At 32.5% G+C, this 26446-nt stretch overlaps 1 protein-coding gene and 2 long non-coding RNA genes across 7 annotated transcripts in view; 1 reads left to right on the top strand and 2 right to left on the bottom strand.

Moving 5' to 3' along the window:
* Positions 1–340: 340 nt before the first annotated feature.
* Positions 341–23430, bottom strand: LOC105428874 (uncharacterized). 4 transcript variants are annotated; one of them, XM_089080501.1, is made up of 6 exons: positions 17322–18019; positions 16820–16943; positions 9171–9348; positions 4503–4807; positions 2929–3080; positions 341–1063 (listed from the first exon to the last, which is right to left on the bottom strand). In XM_089080501.1, the coding sequence occupies exons 2-6, from the start codon at positions 16911–16913 to the stop codon at positions 893–895; spliced, it is 900 nt and encodes a 299-aa protein (XP_088936627.1). In that variant the 5' UTR covers positions 16914–16943; positions 17322–18019; the 3' UTR covers positions 341–892. The 4 variants fall into 4 exon arrangements, with proteins under 4 accessions (XP_088936627.1, XP_088936629.1, XP_088936628.1 ...); XM_089080503.1 differs by having other exon boundaries at positions 16820–16938; positions 17341–18019; XM_089080502.1 differs by having other exon boundaries at positions 17341–18017.
* The window catches only part of LOC148936121 (uncharacterized), a 36805-nt gene continuing 28755 nt past the window's right edge, over positions 18397–26446 (top strand). The window contains exons 1-2 of one of the 2 annotated variants that reach the window (XR_016140004.1): positions 18397–18746; positions 20852–21073. This is a non-coding gene — a long non-coding RNA (uncharacterized LOC148936121). Of the gene's footprint in view, positions 18747–20851; positions 21319–26446 lie in introns of those variants that run through there. The other variant, XR_016140003.1, reaches the window with a different exon arrangement.
* Positions 18924–20452, bottom strand: LOC148936122 (uncharacterized). The gene is made up of 2 exons (XR_016140005.1): positions 19902–20452; positions 18924–19644 (listed from the first exon to the last, which is right to left on the bottom strand). It is a non-coding gene; the product is annotated as an uncharacterized LOC148936122 (long non-coding RNA).

Here is a 26446-nt window from a genome sequence, read left to right as displayed (position 1 = left end):
TTTTTATCTCTATAGCATTTTATGCGTATATATTTTATTCTAAATAATAAATTTCTAAAATAAATAATAAATTTATATTTATCATATTTTGATAGAGAAATTTTATGCTAGAATAGAATTAGTCATGATTATATATTTCAATATAATTTATAAATTATAATTTAAATTTACAATCTTTTATAGGCAATTTTAAAATATTTTAGCACGATAATAAATATTAATAAATAATAAATATTAAATATTATTACAATTTCAATTCTTGCATATTTTAAAAACATATTTTAAAATCATATTTTAAAAACAATATTTTTTAAAATAATATCCATATTTTATGGATAATTATATAATCGATATATGATAATAAAACATGATTGTATATTTAGTTCGAGATTATTTAAATATTCTATATATCAAAAGCTATCGATTATTAACATTTTTGTTACATAACGCATTATATACATTACTTTTATTTTAATTTGATCTTTTTACAAAATATATATGTACAGACTTAAAAATTGTGTTTTAAAATAATTTAAATTTAGACGTATTTGTCCATAATTTAACAATAATTTCATTAACAATAATTTCAAAAATATAATGTTAATTATTAAATTAATTATCATATATTTGTATAAAAAATAATATTGCATAATAAACTTTTAAAAATAAATATGATAATGATGTGGATATAACATAAATACCTCCGCTATTCCAGACAAATCACATTTATCACATTTGTTAATTTTTAGCCAGTTTTCTCATATTTCATAAATATAATAAAATATATTGGTAACATAAATCTTAATAATTTCCATCTATGGAAGCAGAAATTGTCAAAATAGTGAAATCGGTTTTTGCGTTCTCGTTTTTGCGTTCTCTTCCGCGTTGTAATTTATCGACTAGATTGTGCCTCTTGCGTGATCCAAGAAACGTAGTCCGAGACCCTCACGTAAATGCCAGGGAGTTGCGGTCTGCTGCAGCCGATACCGGTTGAGACTACTCCGATGACCATCAAGGGCCCAGCAGGGCGACTTCCGACCATCAGAGGCCCGCCGCTGTCAGCCTAGAATAAAGTACAGGATGCGTGCAGTCGTCCCGTAAGCTTCCGTGGTTATGGTAAACGATGCGGTGCAAATTCCACTTGCTCTATACGGATTGCAGGGTTGCGGGAGTATCCATCACGATGGGTTTCGGTATCGTTCCACGCGGATCCGGATCGTAAATCTCGTCGGTGGGAATTCTCAAGATGGAAACGAGCTTTTAACGGTCCGACATTTATTGTCACCAGTTTATTTCGCGCAATGCGTTAATATTGCCTGAATAATTTCAGACAATTGCATATTGCATTTCTTTCTCGTTTTTTTTTTTTTTTTTTGGAGAAGAAAAAGTATTTAATTGTTTATAATTTAAAAATCTCTCGATTTTTGTTAAAGAAAACCACAATTTTCGATAAAGAATACCACCGAATTTGTTAAACATTTCCATTGAATAATAAACGTAATATAATTTAGATCCGTAATTTATTTTTTAAAACAAGATTAAGTTAAAAACAGTGATCATATTACGTATCCAAAGTCCTCTCTTGCGTAGTAAATATTAAAAGTATATCTGAAATTATTAGAGAAATAATAATTGATCATCTTTTGGCGCGCTAAATGTATTATATAACATTTTTCAACTCTGCTCGTGCTACATTCAATATATCCTAAAATCAATTTTTATAGTTGCCAATCGTAGTTCTCGCGCAAACGAGGTAAACAGGAAATCTAGCACATCTCAATTCCCATCGGAACCTTCAGCAAGATTGTACTTTCGAGACTTCGGCTCTTCCTTGATATATCTCGAAGCAATACGTCCGTTTTCGATTGTTTTCTCGAGAATATCTTCGTCTGAAGGAAATATAAATTGCTGATAAGGGCGCGGCAAAGACGCGAGAAAGAAACTTATCGGGAACGAGATCGAGGGTGGTATTCTCATTTTTGTTCCAATGGACGCCGACTTGGTAATGTCCTGATAGTATTCCCGCGGGAGAATGCTTTTGCGGGAACTGCTGTTAGTCTCAATTGACGACATGAATTTAGTACTCGCTTGGTGGGGAAGGTGTCCCTATATCTCATCCCCCATTAAGAAGGATACGAGACAAGGGAATAGAAAGGAAATCATGTTCGATTCTCAAATTATCATGACATTGTTATACAATGTATATTACTTCTGTTTTTTTTTATAATGTAAAAAAACGGCAATTTTTAAATAAGTATAATATATGTGCATATTTATGTATTTGCATTGATGATATATTTGAACCGAATTGTATCGAAATTATATCAATTTCTTTTTTTAGAAAATTTCTACATATATTTAATTACATATCGCTAATTATTTCAAAAATTGTTTTTTTTTGTTACAATATAAATATGATGTAAAATAATTATTTGATTATACACCATTTATTTCTTTCGTGTAAATGTAAATTTTGCACATAAAAATCTTTTTGTCTTATTGAGCAATTGACGCAATACAATCACAACAATGCTCTTCGTGTGGCTTACACAATACTCTCTTCTCTTCGTTCTTTTAATGAACGAATTATCGTTCCTTCTCCAGTCCTTGTCACAATTTCGCATAAATACCGGTCCATGCTAGAGATCCGCAGAGCGAGGCCAATGCAATTATATACGATCCAATTACCGGGGACCAGTATCATCCAGCGTGGTCGGCTATCATGCCCGAACAGCATTGTATGCGCATTACCACGGTACTGTGGGTATTTATTGAAATTCGCGTCGTGCCCGCCCGACGAACTATGAATTCCATGATCGGGCGATTGACAAGCGGCGGCCAGCGAGCATCGGCGGGTGAACGCAAAAATGAGTTATCCATGCGAGCGTTTGGCGCGATCGCGTAAATTTGCAACGTCTTTTTACTTACCCAGCACGAGTCCCTGAGTCCTTCCTCCCAGCCAGCACACATTTGCTTCGGTCCAATTTGGATTGATTTGCCCTGACTCGCGTACCACTCGCCACACACAGTGTTCGCCACCACGCGAACGTCCACTTTCTGCAGCACGTCTGCTCTCTTGTCTAAAAAATAATGACTTTTTTGTTTATATATATATATATGGTGACTTTTACGGATTATAAATTATTACTTTAACATTTATTATCGCTCTAACATGGGACATCCGAAAATAAATTTAATTGAAATAGATATAATATTGAAATAGGTTTACTTAGTGGTCTGTAATTATGTTTGGGAAAATGTTTTAAAATAATGTAAAAATTATATTTATAATTTTTGCATTTTATAGAGATACATGTTTAAATGCAGACGTTATGTTGCTGACATATCATGAAGAATAGTTAGACGCAAAGCGTTATTCATGAAAACGTTACGAGCATTATTCACGGAAAACCGTGATATGTTGTGTATGTATAAATAAAATTAATTAATAATAATTACTGTTACATCTCGTTTACGTTATAATCTAATTGTTGCATTAATTGTAATGTCTAAAATGCTTTGTTACGATTTTATGAGAGCTCTAATTAATATTTAATTAATAATGTCAATTTCAAATTGATTATAGGATGATACATAAATATTGTAAAATATGTAAAATTAGAAAAATGTTGAATATGAGATATTTAACAAGTTTGTTCATTGAAATATTTATTAAAGCTTTTTCATCAAAATTCAACGCGTATTTGGCCAATACAACGTTTCAGATTAAAACAACTTTCTTCGGAAATAACGTACAAAGTTGATGACTCCTTTTATAAATAATATGACCTTGTCATAATATGACCTCCATTTTATTGATTCCAGAGAGAGAGAGAGAGAGAGGGGGACAGAGGGGGGGGAGAGAGAGAGAGAGAGAGAGAGAGAGACAGAGAGAGAGAGAGAGAGAATTGGTATACTTCCACGCTATGGGACTTCAACGCTTCTAGAAACTTTGGTGATTATGGAAACTTTGGCGCGTGTTTCGTCGCTCCGATCGTTATCGTGATAAGATTTATCGAAACTTCAGGCTTACCGATGTATCTCAGGTATTTATGAAGACCGTGCTATTCGCAACTTGGTCGACGATCAAGTAGGACCTCCCCGTGTCCTAACAGGGATTCATTCAATGTCCATGAAATATGATGCAATCACGCTCATGCACAAAATGCGCCAATCTCCAAATAATTGATAATCGACAGAAATTGAAAGTGAACGCCCTTGACAGTCACGTTAACGCGATATTAAATATTTTAGACGGTATATTCGAGTAGGAAATTTTTTTTAAATTATGCAATATTATATGACAATAAATAATGAAACTTTTAGAATAAATAATGAAACTTAATGAAATAACGAAACTTTAGATAGTTTAGATAGATAGTTTTATGAATAATGACGTTACGGGAATAAGGTATCAAAGATATGCAATTGGCTAATTGGGTAATAAGAGCTAATCCCCTGTACGTAATTGGTATCGGAAAGAGGGACAATTATTTACTTACATTTGCTTCTATCTTCCCCGAGCCATCCCCATCCGGCTACTATAGCTTCAACACCGCCGAAGGCGCTATACCCTGGTTGGCCTGTGGCCACAGGTAAACATGCGGGTTTCACGCTTTCCGACCAACTGATCGGTCTAGCAAGCTCTAGCAGAGCAATATCATCCACATACTTGCCGCACCTGTGACCAGGATGCAACACCGCGTTTATGACGCTTTCGTGTCTTGCGGCTGGCACTTCCGGAGCCTTTAAATTGTATTCGCCCAGAGTGACGCGTAACTGCCCTATCGGAATCTTATTCGTGCCGCTGAAATTGAAGCAAAAAAGATTTGATTTATTTTGCGAACAATAAATACCTTATTATTTAGGGCAATTATTAGATTTAAGTATACATAAAAAGTTTGAAATAAATAATAATATAAATATCTGTTAATATATTTGAGACACTGCGATATGTTCGACTTATGCGTCTCTCACAAAGTTTTTTTATTCTCGTAAAAATCGTGAGCAAAAAACAAAATAATATTCTTTATTACTCATTTAATTTTTTTAAGGAGTCCACGGCGAGTAATTATCGCAAGAGTTTTGGGTACCAAAAATACATATTCATTCGAGGCAAAAAATGTCTTGCCGCTGATGTATCCCTCCATCGCTCTTTTCTTCGTCCTTTCTCTCAACTGCGCCGACGAATTCCAGCTCTTTCGCAGTTTCTTTCCTTTGGACATTGGTAATTATTTAACCGGGATTTTTGTCCCGCTCGAACGACGCGTCTGCAGAGCTCCCTTGAATGCCTGACTCGGCCGGAGTGGCTTCAGTTAATTAATCGGTCCACAGTGCCTCTGAATAATTAACAATATTACGGCACCCCCCCTCCATCAAGACTATCCGCTCCATCCGTACCCTCCACCACCGTCTCCCGCATCTCGTGACTATGTTTCGCAAGCCTCTACCATCCCACTTTCGTCAATAACCCCTTGCACATCTTCCCTCACGCTCTTCTGGAGTTTATCGCGGAGCGTTTTCTAAGTTTCCAGGTCCTGTTTCGCCGCCGCGCCTTACAAAGCCGCCTTAATGGACCTTTCCATCGTCGTCGAGTCCCCGCTATTGTTCCGCGACTCACGGATTATACGGTTTACTTTCAATGCATCTCCGGCACTCGCTTCTCTTTCCTCGACGTCGCGCCCTTCCCAATTAAAATGCACGAGCGTTCAGGCGGGTTGCAGCGAAGGAGGGTTGCTTGCTCGTTGCGATGAGATGCATTGCGACAGCCGTTGCAACAATGCTGATTTGTTTAGGCAAATGTTTAATGTAATAAACCAACATTTATTATATCAAATGTTTGCTTCAGATAAATTCGATTTATTTATTTCAAATACATTGTAGAATTTGTCAAAAAATTATACTTTATTATTCTCTTCTATCCAATATGTAGATGTATTACCAAGGATATACTGTAGAAAAATCGGAACTTTGATTTATAATGATTGAGTCATTAGTGTGAATTATTTGATTATTAAATATTTCATTATATCTAAATAAAAACATATATATATATGTATATATAATTATTTTATTCTAATATTTGTTCGATCATCATGATAAAATAAAATTTTATTATTAATTTAGTTTCAGCAATATATACATATATACATGCATATGTACACACATAAATTTATGTATGAAATATATATTCAAGAGTAATATATTTTCAGAAAACATAGAAAGTACAGATATTCTAATTTATTAATTTTTAAATGCCATATTATTTTTTCATTCATTTAAAAAACAAGTGCAGCAAAAGATAGGATTAAACGTAGATTTTTCAATCTATTAAAATAAATTAAGATAAGACTTAATTAAATTGTTCAATCAACACCGTTCCAGTTGCATTCTCTTCTTATTGTGTGAATAATATTTGCTATCCGGAACTATAATAGAATTCATTATTTTTTATTGGCGTCTTCGTTAAAAATTAATTGGATGCTGAATCGGGAAATCAATTGAAATTAATTTCGGTCCGGCTCGTTAAATCGTGCGGCCCTCTTGGCACTACTATATCGGTACACGAATGCGTCCGTGAATTACGCAATGCAGAGTTGCATGCAGAATGACATTAGTAATAAGGTATTGCTGAACATTAATTTACCGTGGGATATTGTCGAACGAGAAATATCGATGCTGCGTTGCTAGGCTGCCAGTTCTTGTATCACTATAGAGACATAATTCATATCTGCTTGCTTGACAATTAATCAACCATATTATTCACAGCGCACGTATTGTATTAATAGTAATTGGTTGCCGTGTCACCAGTTCGATAGGGCAACGTGTTATAATTTGTTTAATCATTTGCTAATCTAGCGAATTCTATTTTCTATTCGTGCAGCTATAAGTCATGTTTAAATATAAATCTTACTTTATATCGAAGACCTTTTATACGTTATTTGGTAAAATATATTCAATTATTATTATATTTTCTTTAAATATAATTTTAATAATTTAACTAATTTTAATATTTTAATAATTTTAATAACTCAATTTTCTAGCAATTCACAAGTTATTTGAAAATTTTAATTCTGTAACATATCGAAACAAATAATTATAGGATGAAAATAATATTTTTACTTAATAAAAATCTTAGATTATATAACAATATTTTTAAACCGATCATCCACTGTTGCGCTTATATTAATTGGAATCACTAAAAATGCCAAGAGGAAGCTGCAATGAATTTTATCCCAATTTTTTTTTTCTTCGATACACGGTAACGAGGGATCCAGTCGCTATAAATTTGACGCAGCGAGGCGTTAGATATCACTGGTGAGCGTCGGGTTGTCCGTTTTTGCGCGTAAATGATACCAAGCGGTGAGAAAAACTAAAGGGAGAAAGGGATGGGGGGGTAAAGTGAGACGATAGTGAACACAGTCACCTTCATTTTCACGCCTCCCTCTCCTTTCCCCTTCCCTCCTCCTCGCATCTTGTTGCAACGTTTTCCATGCGTTTTGCATGGCCGCTAGCAATTACTGAGTGGTCTGTAATCTACACGCAATCATGGTTTACAACGCCAAAGCTCGACGCTGAATTCTCTCTACGGCTGCTCGTCGCCCCCGAACAGCCCCTATCGCCCTCTCCATCCCGTCCCTCTGTAATCTGTTCAGTGACCGAAAGGGATACGCAATATCTGCACGTTTTGTTGCCCACCCAGCTATGGCTCTGTTCGCCCGTTTAATTATATCTACACGAAAGCTGTCCCGCATATATCGCTACTGTAGCCGTGCAACTCGTCTGCCGCGCAGTGATAGTGATTTATTTATAATGCGCCTTCTAAAAAAGACGATTTATTTAAATCTCGTTCGCTTACTTTGACTAGTATTGTCCGAAGGTAAAACTAGAAATCATTATCAATGACAAAAATCATTTTTATCTATCTGTCTATCTTAAATTATTATTATTATTATTATTATTATTATTATTATTAGAAGCGATATATATTTATTGATTAATTAGCAATAACAGCAGAAGAATATTTCTGTAACTTTGGTTAAATTTTGCAGTGACTTTACGTTTCATCATTTCATCATTTTTATACGTGCATATCAAGTTCTTTTCTCTTTGAAGACATGATTTATTTTTCGCTGTATACAATTTTTTTTAGAAGCTGGATAGTTTGCAAATGAGATAGACTTGCACATATCTACCGCAATTATAAATTTGAATAACTGTTAATATTTTGAAATCTGAATTAAAAAATTTCAAAACAATATTGAAAATCGATATGGAACATAGATATGAAATTATTAAATATAAATATGGAATTATTAAAATTGGAATTTTTAATATAAATATTAGAATAATTCTTCTTTCATTAATTTAAAGAAATCGTAATTTTTTCTTTAATTACCATGTCAAAAATTATTATCATTTATTACAAGTTTTCAATTTTAATATTAAACGTCTTATCAATTAAACTTTAAAAATAAAATCTATCATTATTAAGTAAAAAATTGACAAAACTGAAATGTAATAATTTTCGATAAAATCAAATGGAATATTTTATACATAGATAACCTTTCAGATAATAATCAAGCCTCCGGCGGATTTAACGAGATTTAATATACGAGCATCCTATTAAAAGTTGTCAAGAAATTGTAAGTTTTAGATCGACCGTTGAAATTAAAGCCTACTTTGTAAAGGACTTAGTCTTTACAGACTATGTACTTCGTTAATGAAGATGCATCTTTTGAAAATTTGTTACAGGAATACAAGCAAAATTAAGAACGAACTATATTATATTTTATGCCAATAATATATTCTTATTTATATAATTTTTTAGCTTTTAGTTTTTAATTTTTTTTAGCACGTTTATTTTTTACAAAAATAAAAATATATATACAGAAATTAAGAATATGTATCAAAAATACAAAATTGAAATAATTATACATAACTAATTATACATAAGACTTAGATTCTTTGTTGTATACTTCTTCCAATTTTGAAAAATTTCTGTTTAAACTTCTCATGTAAAATCTTGTTTAATATAAATATTAATGGGAGGTTTAAACGTTTTCTATGTGTTTAAAATTTAAAAATTAGTTTTCGAACCATCGCGTCAATATTAAGAATTTGCAATTTTTGTATACAAAAAAAGAAATACAATTCGTCACAATACTCACGAACATAGACAGTGCGCTGCTGTTAATACAAATTTGTCGTTTACGATGGCGCCACCACAAAAGTGACCTCCTTTTCTTGTTATGCTCACGAGCCATGGAAATTCACGTGGTGCCGCATTCTGACCTCCGACAATCCTTGCTTCTCGTCTCTCGCTCCTGCCGCATGGAACATCTGCCACTATCAAATACGGATTTCCTCGATTAATGCTCGATAACAATTAATTGCCTCGGTGATGGCGTTCCGAGATGTGATGTAAATGCTCAACTCGCTCGACATCCACTAACGTCAATTGATAACGGCACGGTCTTAAATGTTGACTCGAGCTTATTTTTTTCTTTTTGTTGATAAATAAAGCAAAGACAAGTATTGGCACCTTGAGAATCTAGAAAATCGCCAAATTAAATACGATGCGCCGTATAATCTGTTTAACGATATTCTTCAGCCACACCATCGCCTCGTCGTTAGTCTTCTATCTTATTAAGTCAGAAAAACATTTTACTTTTACGAAATTAATTGGACATCCAATTAATACGTCGTTTTCGCAGTGCATTTTTAACATCCTCGTTTTTGTATATTTCTATACAAAAATTTATTGACAGGTTATTGATAGGTTTTTTAAAGAAATGCAACATTTATTCAATATTTATAAATAATACTATATTTAAAATATAGAAAATTATAGAATTTTATGGCTTTTTTTATGTTTCTTCTTACTTCATTTACTTGATCCGCTTTAATGGTTACAATACATTGTTTACGAGTTTATCTGAAAAGCTAAAAAAAATCAAGGATCACCTCAAGTATTACAGTTATTATTAAATGTTATTAGTAATGTCATCGCTTCATGTTTCGATTATTCTGATCCGTAGGGAATTACCATCTGCACTCTTGTTGACGAGAGCATATTGACAGGTTATCGATCCTCCTTGGTATCTGATGATTAATGTTCGTGACGTGGCGTAAATGAGTAGAGCGACTTCCGCGTTATGGTAGGAATGTCAGAATCACCAATGTGACAATACGATCAATTTTAAGGATGTAACAGATTCTACTCGTAAAATTTGCCGAAAATTATTAAAAAAACTAATGCGATAATAGGATTTTTTTGAAAAAAAATTTACAATAGATATTATAAAATGATAACATAATAAAATGATTATAAAATGATAAACTTTCATAATATCTATGATAAAGCATAAATATTGCAAAAAATTAAGAGACAGGCAAAAATGATCTTGATTGTTGCATAGAAAACTTTCGAAAAATAATTAACTTAATTAACTTTTAGCGATGTAAATTATTATCCTTATTGAGACATTTAATTGAAATATTATGAAAAGTTATTTAAGCTTGTAAAAGCACATTGCAATCAACGATTATAGAATGTTATAGACAATAATCATAAATTATATTATTAATCAATAATAATTAACTTACATCAATTACATCGTTTTGGCTATTGAAAGATAATTGAAAGATAATTGTGAACAATTTTTTAATGATTTATTTTTAACAATTTCTTTTGTTTAAATTATTATTACTAAGACATCATTTAAGTTTTTTATTGTTATGTATTTTTAAATTTACAAATATATAAATATAATTTTAAAAATATAATTTTAATTATAAAATATAATTTTAATTAAAAAGAATTCATTTTTCTAAAAGAAATTACAAAATTGATTTGTATTTCTTTATAACTTTAATTATATGTGTAATTGGAAAAGAAACAAATAATTGGCTCAATTAAATGAGAAGCAATTGACAATATATTGGAAAAGAAATAGACGCTTTTGAAAGTAATATGTTACGAATTTTTCTTCATCTCTGATTGAATTTGTTGAAATCGGAGAAATTGCAGTCTTAAAATCCGCCTTGGCGCGACCTGATCGGCGCGGTACGTCTGCCAACGGCGTTACATTTAATTGAAACTCGAAATCGCCGCGTTACCGAAATGTTAACCGATTTGAGCGGATCCCCTCTGGTGGCGGCATAGCGCTTGGCGTCGCACGGATTTAATGCCTCGAGCAGATAGGGACAGATACGGCGGATCTGTCACTACAATCCCTGCGACGTCCCTGCCCCGCGTGCAGAACCACCCGGTTACCCTCTTCCCTGTACCTCTCGCTCTGTATCCTCCCCCTCCCTCCTCCACGAGTCAATCCTCCTCTCGTTTCACGCCCCGACTGATTAATTGGACCTCTACGCCTGCACGTCCCCCCCCCCTCCCGTCGCTCTTCTACAACAGGGCGAGGAAAGCACGTCGAAGCGGCCGGGAGGGAGGCGTCGGGTGGCATAGAATTCGAAGTCGCCTCTATTCCGAAACGCGTAATAGATATGTCAAAAGCAGCCTGGGGCCGCGATCATGATAATACGACCGATGCCTCGATTTGGTGACCAGGTTTGGCGCGGAGGCACCAAACCTCCGTTTATCCTTTCAATCGAGTCGATTGTGCTTGGGGAGTGTCGAAAAAAGAAATTTTCTCTCTCCTTCCCTCCTCTCCCTCTCTCTCTCTCTCTCTCTCTCTTTCTCTCTCTCTTTCTCTCTCTTTTCACGTGTTTTTGGAGAAGCACTGGTCGTAAATCGATGATATCTTGGCAGTCGAAATCGCGCTTGTTGTATTGGCAAAATGGATCTCACGCGAATCCGTGAAGATATAAGGGTGAGAAACGACGTTGTCATGTCATCGAGTGATGAAAATATTGTACAACATTCATAATTGATTAAAATGATCAATGGAGAAAAATTCGAAAATTATATTAGAAGAAATTAAGTATTATTAATATGAAATATCCTTAAATATGAAAATGAAATATCCTTAAGTATGAATGAAATATGAATAATCCTTAAGCGATGTTGCAATGTACTTTGTCTTGTGTATATATGTTAGATATAAAAAAGTTTAAGTTTCGTTCAATATTGATTCTCTGCTAACGATAAGATAAATCTGGAGACATCTGTCGCGCCATGGACGTCTGTCGGAACAATTTCGAACTTAATATCTCACCTGGAAAACCAACGAGATAAAAAGTACTTTATAGATTACTCACCAAGTAATTATATCAAGTGTTCTCTCTGTTCTCTCAATTCAGACTGTTACAAATTCAAAATCTGTGTAATGCATTTAACGCGCCAATGTTTTAAAGCGGGAGCGATCCAATTTTACACGTATTAAGAGCAATGTACTTATATCATCACAGATAATTCGCTTTTATCCAATAAATCTCACAAATTCGATATCTCTATGATGGCGTACAAATTGTTTCCTGTCAAATGTGAGAAATATCCAAAGACCGTTATTATTCTCATAATATGATTTATCATATTCGACATACATACTTTTTAAATGATTAGAAAATAAAAAGAATTTAGACATTTTTATCTTAATTTATGTATATTTTATATATATATATATATATATATATATATGTATATATATGTATGTATGTATATAAAGAGAGGCTGTAGTAAATTCTGACATTTATTCTAAATGTGCCTCTGTAATTTGTATTTATATCACATGCAAATGCATCTATAATGGATATTTCGTGTTATCTTTTTTTCATATCTTTTGCAATAAATCATAAATTTGTCAGAAGTTTGTAAAGCCTATGTGATCTCGAATGGATTAAAAAACCTTCTTGATACCATCAAGATTTTGAACGGTCGTTGAGTTACTCAACTGAGGTCATATACTTTTTCTTCCGGTCTTTAGTAAGGCTTATCTGCTTATTCATTTCATACATTCAACGTATCATCTATCAAATAACAGCCTTGATACCAAAAATATAACTGTGTTTTTTTCTGTTAAATAATTTGAAAATTTTCGCAACATCACTCTACCAAGTTTATTTCCTCAATTTCATAAAATATGTAATTATTTTTTCTGTTAGTGATAAACCACATTTTTTCGGTTTTCGACGCGATCATAAATTTGAATGATCGTAAACTGCGACGTAACAGCAACGTAATTTGCGTGCAAACGTAATTTGTTTATCAACTGAAATAACGGTAGTGTCCGAGTCGAATACTTCATGCGAAGAATATTTTTCCATGTAATACCGATTACATTTTATTTACAAATTGCGGGATTTAAAACGAGTCAACCGAGTTCGTGAAAAATATTTTAATAATATCGAAGTATATATTTATGCAAAATAAATAACCTCCGTCGCAAGCTTTGAGTATAGAATTTCAAGCATACGATAAAATAATTTATTTAATGGACGGCAGATGCTGATTACGACCTGTCGAATGGTAATAATTATCAAAATTTTATTCAGCCTCAACAGTATAAAAGAGTAATTATTTTTAATTTTATATCGCACCCGCAGTATGTTGCATAATCTCACGGTTGATTATCCAGTCACGATGCGTGAAATTAATGCCCAATAACAATCAATGCAATTGTTAAGTGAAGGAATGGTTGGTAGGCAGTTATCGATCCGATAAATAAACCACTTTGCTACGCTTTCACATAATATATAGCCTAAATATTTAATAGAAATGGCCGTTTTAATGCCGGTAAAACAAATAATTACCTTTATTAAATTTACGCCGGCGCTCTGTCTGATGTTCCGCGCTAAAGAGTGAATTGTAAACGAGATAATGACACTCTATACAACCTGCATTATGCACGGGAACGTGTTGTTCAAATAATCTATCAACGCGCTGTCTCTAGCACGGTAGCTTTTTCGGACGTAAATCAACATGGGAGACAATTTTTTGCGGCGCGTTAATTCTATCATTTTTTCCAAGCGCATGCATTTTATCTCGATCGTTCGGTCGATTGGCCGTCGAATTTTGACACACAGAATGAAATATTTATCCATCCCTGTATCTATTTGTTTGCAAAAATATGGAAGTATGATAGATATTAAAAGACAATTACTTACAGATACATGCCCAGTTTACTAGAAAATGTGTCTCGATAAAAAAAATTGAGATTTCTTAAAAGATTTATTCGTAAGAAATTTTCTTATACTTTGAATTATGCAATATGTTATTACAATATGCAATACGTTATAATTTATAAAGTTTAACGTTTAACGAACAAATGCAAATGGAAAATCAAACTAATTGTAAGTGTAAATTCACCAACGTGCGATTCGCAAGGCATATAATTTATCTACAATCAGATAAATTACAAATAGGATTACAATTATATGATTAACAAGCTCTATTAACCATATTAGTTCGATTAGTTGTGTGCTCGGTACCTTTTATCAGCATGCATTAACATTTCGCCTTTTGGTTGTCGTCTGTCGCATCAAATACTTAAACAATAGTAAAAATGTAACTTGTTAAAATATTTCCGGTCTATCGAAAAATTAAAACATCCGTTTTATTTAACTACGTTATATTTTTTAATAGTACAATCGATATTATTACTAGCGATTTTATTTCTAGATTAGTTGAAGGAAGTTTAATCTATCTAAAGTCTATATAAATTATGACGGAAATACATTGATCTATCTCGCGATGTCTATGTCTAATTTCGTTATGTATTTTTTTCCGCATTGTTCTCTCGTTAAGTTACTCTTGAGTATCGGTTGGCAGGGAGCGAATATTCGCTACGCTAATGGCAAACACTAAATTCGGTTTATTAACTTCCGGTGTTTCACCATAATCCGCAAGCTTCTATTTCGAATTCTCCATTGACTTCCGTTCACCATCTAATGCCTCCACTCCGGTTAAATGGACGCGAAACTCACAGAAAAGCTTGGGAGCGGACGTTGTCGGCCAATTTCATCATTGGCAGTGAGTCAACAACGAATTGCAATATAAAATGCACTTATAATATATATGTATTCTTTTTTTAATTTTTGAAAAATTTTGATACACCTGACTTTATAAAAGGTTCATCAATTTGCAAAAAATTGCCAATAATCTTCTATACTGCTTCATTTACTCGCAATTACTATCATAATTTAATCTTTTTTAAGATAACTAAATTGACAATTATTCATGATAAATGCATCTGGCTAACAGCATGTACGCTAGTTATGAAATAATAATGATATAGTTAAGTTATGAAATAATAATCATACAATGTTATATTTCATTTTACTATCGTTTTCATAAATAATTCGATAATTTTATTAGAGATTCTAGCAATATACGAAAATTAAATTACGTTCGATTAAACGCTTTTCCGATTCTGTATTAACTTTATGATACGCGTATTTCGTTTATTAAACAAAGAAATTATTTACTCCATATTGTTTCCAATAAAAGTAGCGAACGTATTTCAATTTTTAATAGCACATTTAATATTGCACGTTTTGTATGTTTATAAAATACGAAGTCTTTTTTTGTCTTCTTCATAGGAATAATTGATCCGCATAGTCATTTGAGTTTATCAAATTCACAGACTTTTATAAGTGCATAATTGTCAATATTAAAAAAAAGAATTGATACTGTAGATCTGAAACTATAAATTATCGTTATTATGAGAAAAATTGCAAAAGAAATTACAAAAAATAATTTTTATCCAAAGAAATATTTTTTTATATCCATGTGATGGATAAAGTAGTGAAGTGATCTATTAGAATTAAAATAAGACCGTTATTCAAACTTCTCGGAATAATAATAACCAAGTAAGGTATGCTGTATTATACGTCACGCAGTAAATAAGTTTTCGAAAAATTAATTGCAACGGGAATAGTTGGCGAGCTTCTCAGAGTTTCGAGTGAACTGACTAATACAGAGTTTGTTATAGATGTTGTGTAGTTTGATAAAGTAAGTTTGCTACCTAAACTTTGAGAACCACAGAAGAGGCTTTAGGTTCCACTTCACGGATAGCTACGAAAATAAGTACACAAGAGCGCCTTCTGCACGTGATAGTACATATGCTTTATGAACATTTCGTTATTACTATTACTGGGCGTAATAAGACCCAGTATGGCATCATATTTCGAGTTGCACGCTACAACACAAAATGAATAAAATAACATTCGCGTAATTGGAGAATAAGAAATGTAATATATATATATATATATATATATATATATATATATATATATATATATATATATATATATATACAGAATTGAAAGTAAAATGCATAGATGTAATTAACGTAAATACTATTGTTACAAAGAAAATTGTAATATTTTAAGTTTAAATGTAAAGTTTAAACACAAATATTATACATTAAGAATTGTTTGTATTGCAAGTTAAGTTATAATGTTTATTTTATAAAATTTAAAAAAATAATTTTCGGTTTAATTATAAAAATAATGATTTATTTTTTCATCATTTTTAAGCACATCCATAATTATCGTTTTGATTTTGTAGAGAATATTTTTCTGTCATATTAAAAATTTAGCTTTCAGATTTAAAAAATAATATTTAACAAAATTAAACTTTTTTTAGTTAATTTTTATAAACATCAATTTTATGTGCATTTAAATAATTTTAAGTAATATTATATTCTTTAGAATTTAGAATTAATTTTTTAAGTAATATTACATTCTTTAGAAACATTATAATATCTAAATATTAAAGAGGTGATTCTCGGTATTAGATATGATGTAGTAAATGGGCAAATAAGAATCAGCGCTGATTCTCATTTGCCCACTTACTACATATTGTAATATCTTTTTTAATAGTACAGCAAAAATAAATTGATGAGGATCTACTTACAGTTAGTGTATTCAGCCTGAATCCATGTGAATAAAATTCCGAAGAACAAAACAAACGTCAATACATTGAATCTTGAATACTCCATACCAAACATTTTATTTCCGCTAAGGCTTCGACTGCTTTTCTTTAGGAAACACATAATCAACACATATGGATGTATTCTAAGATTCATTACTATTATTAGTACTACTATTAGTATTGAAAATCTATAGTTAACGTATACATATCAGAGGTAGTAATAAATTTTAAAATACACCCTTTGAAAAGCAAATTGGTTTTCACTTACAGTTTTGCTCAAACTCAATCGACACTTTTCGGCAGGTATTTGCAGTTAATTCTTATATTTAAGATATATATATATATATATATATATATATATAAAATATAAAATAAATTATATATGTAATTTATTTTATACTATTTATATATGTTTTAGATATATTTATTTTGTAATATACACATAAAATACATGTTACGTAAACTATAAATTTTTAATATTAACCGTGAATTTTAAAACACACCCAGATGTTGACTGCTTCCTAAAGGAAAAGCAGCCTTTGTCAGAAGACGATCAAAAAGTGTCTCACTCTCATTGTTGCCGGCGCTTCTTTATACATCGTGCCACGCACGATCACATCTTTCTCGTTTCGATTTCTTTCTCTGTCATCGCCCTTGTCGTTGCTTTCCGCGATGCGTGGTGTGTCGCGAGACCATGAACTTCAGATCTGACAACGACTCGTGACCATCGATACACAGTGTCACCCGCATGCTTGTTCGCGGCGGAAATCCATCGATAAAGCCTGAAGACCCTGGTGAATTTCAAGGTGGAGCGTTAAACGAAAGTCTATGCGAGGAAGTGTAGATTGATCAAGGGTCGAAGGATACAATAATCGAATTTTCGAAAATTCGTCGACCAGTATGTGCGAGCATTTAATCGCACATATGTATTGAAAGTAAAATTGATTTATAGCTTCCATCAATTTTTACGTGCCAAGGTTTACCACGTGATTCTATAAATCTTGTTTCAGTTGTATTCACGTTTGCCACATGTAGTATAAATATTATTGCAAACCGGCATAGTCAATTACGACGTTTATGATCAATAAAACGGTCTAGAGAGAAAAATTTATATGTAGCACAAAGATGAAAATTTTGAAATTTACAATTTAGAACATTTGATATTTTACTTGTCTATTTTCATTTACTTGTACTAATTGGAACAATTAAAATATACATTTGTTTACGAGAAATGCTTTTATTATTTACTGATACGGTAACAAGATTAAAAGTGATTTTGCATATATAACACGTTCAAAGAATTTTATAAATAACGAAGAGAACATATCTACTAAATCTGACATTTCCAAAATATGCATTAGTCAAATTGAATATTCTTTCTGTATTTATAATTTGACTTGATGCGTTTGATGATGCTTTTAGACGCGAAATGTACGCTTGCGATGTACAGTAGCGTCAGAGATCGTGATTGCAATTATGAAACTTGTATATACTGCTGTTACGTGAAATGCACGCGCGGTCCCAGATCTTCGGACGGTCCGGCACCAGTTACTGCGGCGAATAAACACGGTCATCGTATGTAATCATAGCTCGCACGTGCATACGTTCTGTACGACGTTGCCTGTCATCGGCAAACGGCAATCGGATTATGTATCTACGAGTAATCGCTGTGACAGGTGGGCAGGATAATCAGGAAACGGGAGCTGTCGTCCACGAGAGTTTCGTAATAGGTTGTGCAATACCCATCGGTAGAATAGTGTCCACGAGAATTATACCCGGCGGGGTTCCAAGAGAATTCCGATTTCTACTTCTATCTTCGCGGTAATGTGCCATGATTTTGGAGTTTTGGAATATAGGTTCCATGTGCCTATCACTGTCCCATATTGTTGAAGAAATATTGCACATATTGGTAAATATATATATTAAATATATACATATGACATATATCTTTTATATTAAATTTTATATGTATTTAATATATATATTTACTAATATATGCAACAATATATATATATATATATATATATATATGAACATATATATATATATATATATATATATGTACATATAAATATATTTATTGAAGTTTTGATTTTTTTTTGCAAGTTTGATTATGAAAGAAAATTCTACCGTTTCGTTTTTTCGGTATTCACGAGCTAATTGTTACATTATGCAATTATACGAAATGTGTACGTGTGTATTCTGTGTAATTTCGATGATAATTTTATAAATTTGAATAAGAAATGAACAAGTTACATATAATTAAAATTTGTTTCTTCTATTTTGGACAATTTTGAACTTTACCATTTTTAGTAATATCTTATTAATATATCACTTGTGCGAATCAAAAAGTTGAAAAATGGTAAGTAATGAAACGTCCTAAGGAATTGAAAGAAATAGTTCAGCTGCCTAGAAAAGGAGCAATCTACGAGTATCTTAAAATTTATCTCATGTTTATCTTGACATTAGCAAACTTTCGACATCTAGTTACTGGATTTCCAAGGATAAAAATCGAGTCCGTGATTTTTTTGCATAGGTCAATGAGATTCTAGAAGGGACCATTCCCGATATTTATCTCTTGTCGCGCGATAGTCAATGAATATTAATGAAAAAAAAAAAAAAAGATTACCCGCAGAGATCAATTAAAAAAATGTAGAACACCACGTACTTGAATAGCTGACAGTATTGATACATAGTTTCTGTTTTTCCTTGTTATGATAGCTCCCTCGGCTTTTTCTCCAAAAGGAAAAACACTTCATTTAACATAATGATGAAACAAAGATGCGTACTGTAGCATACAGTAAGAACTAAAGCAAATGAAGAAATAAAAACACATACTGAGTACTCTGTATATTATTAAATGTAAGATAAAAAATTGCGAGAATTTGATCTGATTGTGAAATGTAGATATTATAGTTATAATATATTCTAGATAGAATAGGATAGATTTGATAATTATAACTTTCTCATATCAATTTTATACATCGAATTTATGAATATTCATATTTTAATAGAATAGATTTGATAATTTTCTGATCGTGTGAAAAATTAATTAAATAATTACTTTTAATGTCCATGTTCTTATGAATATGCAATTACACTAATTGCTTCTCAAACTTTGTATAAATCGATGAGGTGGACACGTGTGTCCACGTGGGAGTCGAGTATGAAGGGGAGGACACGTTCATGTGCAAGCGCACGTCCAAGTGCAGTTCGCTTGTGCAGGTGCATGTGCGATCACAGGTACGCGCTGCGGGGATATGAAAGCGAAAGTAACTTCACTATTACTCCATCCACGTTCCGTTGAACTTGACCCACTCTTTGTCCCGCGATACGATGTGGCTCTCGCATCTATAGCACCGCGCACTTTCGTGTCACTTCACCTTCTTCGTTTTCCCCTCTCTCGTCGTAAGTCCACCTACGACGCGGCGGGACATCGTTCAAATTACCGGTACTCATCAGACAACGCGAAGTATTCCTATAACCGGATTCGTCTCGAGACTCGTAGACGAGACAGCATGGCAGACACGGAAGTTTAATTTCGTCATGGTTACAATCACACTGAAAATATCTCAGTCTGATATTTCACGTTAAGTTTATCGGGTTTTAATAACGTTTGCTGTAAACGGTAATAATTTTTTTATTAGAACAACATATTTGTTATAAGATATATTTGTTATAAGATTGGCTTATAACGAATTGACATTCACGTAAATTATGAGTAATTACTTATTAGAACGTGGGTTCGTTTTATATAGATTTATATCTATATAAAACGAACGCGTTTATACGCGATGTAATCATTCAAAGAGATATGATAATAATATTTTTTAATTTATTAATTTTATAATAATTAATTAATTATTTATTAATTTAAACTACTAAATGAAAATAAAAAGAATCATAAAGATTAAAGTGATAGCAAAATGTTCGCCGCTTATTTTTTAGTGTGTTTTAAATTACTTCCTATATGTGTTATGGGCGTACAACTAATTCCAATTCCACTAATTTCAGGGTCGTGATTAGGGGATTTTTGACACCGTGGCATTGTTTGCTCACGAACATGATTTGATGAGGTCGTGAACATTAGGTATTACAAAATACAGGAGTCACTGACCGAGGCCAAACAGACAAAAATTTCGTTCGATACACTTGAGATAGATGGACCTTGATGACCCACACAGTTTCGAGAACAATTACCGTATATTTGTTCCTGTGGGGCCATTCTATTCAAATGTATATATAATTTTCTCTATAAATCGCTATTATTTCATGCACATAATTGCGAATTTCGCAAATAGCAAGAATGCCAATCTATCTTTTTACAACTTCAATGTATTTTCCATATATATATATATATACTTCAATATTATTTATATATCGCAACCGCGAATGTGAGAAGTTTTCAATTTTTCATTTCCATTTATCTATTTCATTTTTCCAGTTCCATTTGTATAATAAAGATATGAAATTGTTGTTTAGATCTCTAGTTTTTATATTTAATTGGATTTTTTTAACTTTTTGAATTATTAAAAACTTTGGAATGATTCTGAAAGGGAACGAAAGAGAACTCTATCAATTATATCTGAAATTCTAAAAACGAAGTGCCGACTTCACAGAAGTAATGTGGAAGTCCTTGCGAAAATTAAATTGCAGAAGTCGAGAGTATGAAAGTCCAATAGGGGTATCAATAGATTGCATAGGCTGTCACGAATCGGGTTATGACCGGAAGCGAGCAAAGTGGCGAGCAAAACTTGCTCGGCGCACAGCTATTCAGGAAGAGGAGCCAATCACAGTTCAATTCATGAAAAGGAAAATTAAATTTTGCTGGAGTGAATTCGCAGAATGACATCGTAATGTCAGCTACGTGCGCGATATACATGCATGTAGGCTATGGCTTTTTTTCGGAAATTGACCCAATGCGCCCGAAATCAAGCACTTTCTCGAATGAGAACGGTGCAATAATATCCCCGATAAATCGAAACTGATAAAATCTCGATGTTCGATACCCTTATATTTTTCGACAATCACGAATATTTCTGGCATGAAATATTTTACAGTATAACGGATATTGTAATTTAAATATATGATGTATTTGCTGTAAAACTCTGACGTTTATAATTTTTGCATTTTCTACAGCATATTGAACTTTTGTTTCACAAAGCTGTGGTTGCAATGTTAATATTTGCATTTGAATAAAATATTTTGTGTGTGCGTGCGTGTGTGTGTGTGTGTGGTGTGTGTGTGTGTGTGTGTGTGTGTGTGTGTGTGTGTGTGTGTGTGTGTGTGTGTGTGTGTGTGTGTGTGTGGTGTAGATAAATAGATATACATAAGATTGAGCAAAATTATTTGCTGGCACTGCACGGAATTATTTCATTAGCGGTTGTTCGCGGGTGGCTAGTTCTACCTACCTAGTTCTTTATATGGAAGGAGCCGTGTATCAAGGCGGAAAGATCGGGTATCGAACAATTTCGTTGTATTTGCAAAAATATGGTTTATTCACCATGCACATAATTAAAGGTCGAGGAGAGCGGTATAGCTTTCGGTAGTTTCAGCTATTGAAATAGCGGATGACACAGCAGAAATCTTCTCGCGTTAATCAACGGAGATCTTCGAGAATACGAAATCGGAAATCTTCTCACGGCAAATGCGACAACGATCACTAATTTCGTTCGGAATACGAGACGACGGTAAAGGCGATGCCGGAAAACGCTATCGAACTATTTAGCGATCTATGTCAATCGGGCGCAAGAAGTGAACGCGAGTCGTGCGCGACAAACAACGTTCTCTCGTCCTAATTTCGAGGAACGTGAGTTACATCGCGAATTCCGCGGAGCATGTGTTTACTGCGTGTATCCCATGCCAGGAACGCATGATGTACACTTAGTTCGAACGTGTAATAGGCGAGACAGCGAGACAAATATAAAGAATCTACAAATTTCAATTATCCTATTTCTAAACAGCGGTTAAAATTGAGATTTATTTCTTATATAAATAGATTATAATAGCAATTTACATTATATTGGAAATATGACCTATCAGCTAGTAAGTGATATTGAAATTATATTTGTGTATACAAGTATAATTAAAGCATTCTGAAAGCATTTACAAATTTTTCGATTTATGTTCATAAATTCGCTAACGTGTTTATGATTATTTACGAAGTGCTGTTCCACACGCGCTGATTTATGCACTTAATATACATATCTCGTGTGTAAACCAACTGGTAATTAATACATTTCAAAAGCTTAATATTATTAAGGCGTAATTTCAGCATAATTGATATGCGAATGAAGGATTAATCGTTTTGACACGTGCACCACACCGTCTCATCGTCGTAACGCAAAGCGACGTTTTATATAAATATAAAATTTGTTAAGAGATAATCACGAACCTCCATTAACTTCAATAAAGTATTTAAGGCAATATTAATGGAACTCACCGCTGGTGTGATGCGGCATCAACGAAATAATAAGTCGTGGATAGCGTCGGTCAGCGATATAATGCCGACCGAAATGAAATTCGTTTAACAATTTAAGCGACGCCCGGGGAGCGGTTCATTGAACGTATTCAATCGCATTTATACACAAAAAGCTTTGATTAAATGGCAATACACATGTATTTGACACACACACACACACACACACACACACACACACACACACACACACACACACACACACACACACACACACACACACACACACACACACACACACACACACACACACACACACACACACACACACACACACACACACACACACACACACATGCATACCGTGGTACTCGCGAATGCATCGGTTGCACATATCAGCACGATATTTCCATTGATTTCGATCGTAAACCACGTTGCAGCTTTCGATCGACCAAGAGAACTTTTTGCATCAACGATATTGGAATTTATGAAAGTCTAACAGCATTACATTTTATGAAAGTCGTGCAGAAACGTATATGAATGAATACAAAATAGACTCGAAGGAATGTATTGTTCAATATTATTCGTTATCATGATATAGTGATTCTATAAATTTAATAGTTAATGAGCGAATATTTTGAGATAAAATACGTCTGTTGATCCTCTTTGAAGGTTTTTTTCATTTTTCACTTGATAACAAACAAAAACGACTTAGCGAGTCACAAATGTTATACGATCACAGGTGTATTATATTTATATATATCACAGGTGCAGCGTACACTTGTGTTACATATATCTCGATGGATTTCGTTGAACGTAGTTTCGATTAAACTGTGCACATTGTGTGCATCTGAAACAAATTATATCGGCATTTTTCAGAATTTATTATTCTTTCCATATAGTTTTTATACAGGTGCAATTGGATTCGCGCAATAACTTACAGAAATAACAGTTCGCATGATATACAGATATACAGAATGTACTATCACTTGCATACAGTGTTGTTTACCGAATATATATATGTATATATATATATATATATATATATATATATATATATATATAATTTGCGTAATAAAATATAATTAAATGTTTTCACATTTTTCTAAGAATTGAAATAATTATTTAATGAACAATGGCTAATGAGAATCAGCGCTGTAAACAGTGCGCAATTATATTTTTAATTTTAACAATATTTATTAATAAAAAAAAAAACCAAATATTTCGACTCAAATTTGAATCATCTTTAGTGATACAAAAATGTAATAAGCATATATCCCAATCATAAAAAATAATGATAATATTCAATCACGTCGGTTGACTAAATGAAATTATTAATTACTAAATAAATTTTCAATGTGAGATGATATATTCAAATTATTTATATGAAATAAAAAAGAAAGAATAGTTTATAAAATTTTATTTAATTTTAATTTTATTTAATACTAGTAATTGATTTAAGTAATAATGAAAGTAATGTTTAAAAATATAATTTCAAAGCATATTTATTTTGAAATGAATGTGAAAAAAAATTTTTGTTTTAGTTATTAAAGCTTTAGTTTTTTCGACAATTTTTTACACACAAAAAGAATTAATCTTAAATCAAAATAAATATTCTCATATATAAATAAGAATATTATAATCTTCTTAAAAATTTTAATTTTGATGTGATTGAATTGATGCAAGTATTTTACTTTTGTTCAGTTCAAGCTAAATATCTTATGAAGATTATAATATCTTGTTTATCTATATTCTTGCATCAATCAAAACTAAAATTTTTCTAAGAAAATTATAATATTCTTGTTTATATATAAGTTTTAATTTAAAATTAATTAATTTTTTTTCTATGTAATTTCTAGATTTTTTTATAAAAAATTTTGGATAGTTTATGTATATCTATGTATATCTTATCTAAAAAGATCGGTGCATACTATAACATTGGTATGGCCGTGCGCTTACTACGACTTCAGTGTCACAAGGATAAACTGCAAACCCGGTTTGACATCGACCTAGTCCCCCTGGCCTGAAAAGATGATCGCGTAATCACCATCGCCGGCTCTCATTCTTATCAGTGTAATAAACGAGGATAGAAAATATCGACTCGTTGAGGTGCGGCGAGGAAACCAACTGCATAAACGAATATTTACATATACCATTGGATATCTATCTGCAAGGTTGGTCAGTATTTTACGAGGTCACTGATAAAAATAGACAAAAAAAGCGAAGGACAATCGCACTCGTAACTCGAAAGCAAATTCGATTATACCGAGAACGTGTATACGTGTATACGTGTTTGCGAATATAGGACAAAATAATTCTTCTGCATATATTAACAAAATATATCGAAAAATCGAAGCCTCTTTTCCATAATGCCGATTAATTCTTTCGTTACACTTGCTTCGTAAGCAACTATCATGGCAGAAATTGTATATTTCGATAGTTATGTGTATGTGTATAGGGAGTTATGAGTACTAATAGTGTTATGATATTAATTACAAGCATTTAAGCGTTTTAGTTTATTTGTTATTATATCAACAAAAACTTTTCTTTTCCTTTTGGATACATTCAGAATTGTTTCAAACAAGTTTTATAAAACGTACCTATAATATTTTTTATTGACAAAGATAAATAATAAATAATATTTGATAAATCAATGAAAAAAAATTAAATAAAAAATAAGAAAAATATTAGGGACACGTGCGAAGCGCATACTCGATTGTTCTACTATACGATAAATTTTGATAAATTGCTAAGGGAAATGTCGAATGTATATCTTATTGGTAAAAAAATTTCCGATTGTACTGATTACTTTCATCGAATGGAAATCAACCCGAGCCAATATGTTTCGCATCGATACAAATAATCAGCTCTAATAACGACAATATCGATCGCGGTTAGACCAAACGATCAAAAATCGCGCATAAAGCAAACAACGACGTCCACACATTAAGCAAATTAATATCGAATATGATTATGATGCAGCAGATCATACTCTATGACCGAAAATATTTGCACATTGAATTAATTGGTCTGCTTGTCGTCAGCGTCGTTATCGCCGCTTTCTAAAATCGTGTCGAAATCGTGCGAAATTGCAATCCGCCGCTACCAGGTTATTCACGATCTTACGGTTACAGAGATACGAGCGAGATTACACGGAAAGGTACTTCGGAAATGTTTCAAGTGCAAACGAA

Source organism: Pogonomyrmex barbatus, unplaced genomic scaffold, assembly GCF_055798465.1.
Source record: "Pogonomyrmex barbatus isolate J1 unplaced genomic scaffold, ASM5579846v1 scaffold3, whole genome shotgun sequence".
In the NCBI taxonomy this organism is placed as follows: domain Eukaryota; kingdom Metazoa; phylum Arthropoda; class Insecta; order Hymenoptera; family Formicidae; genus Pogonomyrmex; species Pogonomyrmex barbatus.
The sequence above is the reverse complement of the archived record's forward strand: the minus strand, read 5'-3'. Positions and strand labels throughout refer to the sequence as shown.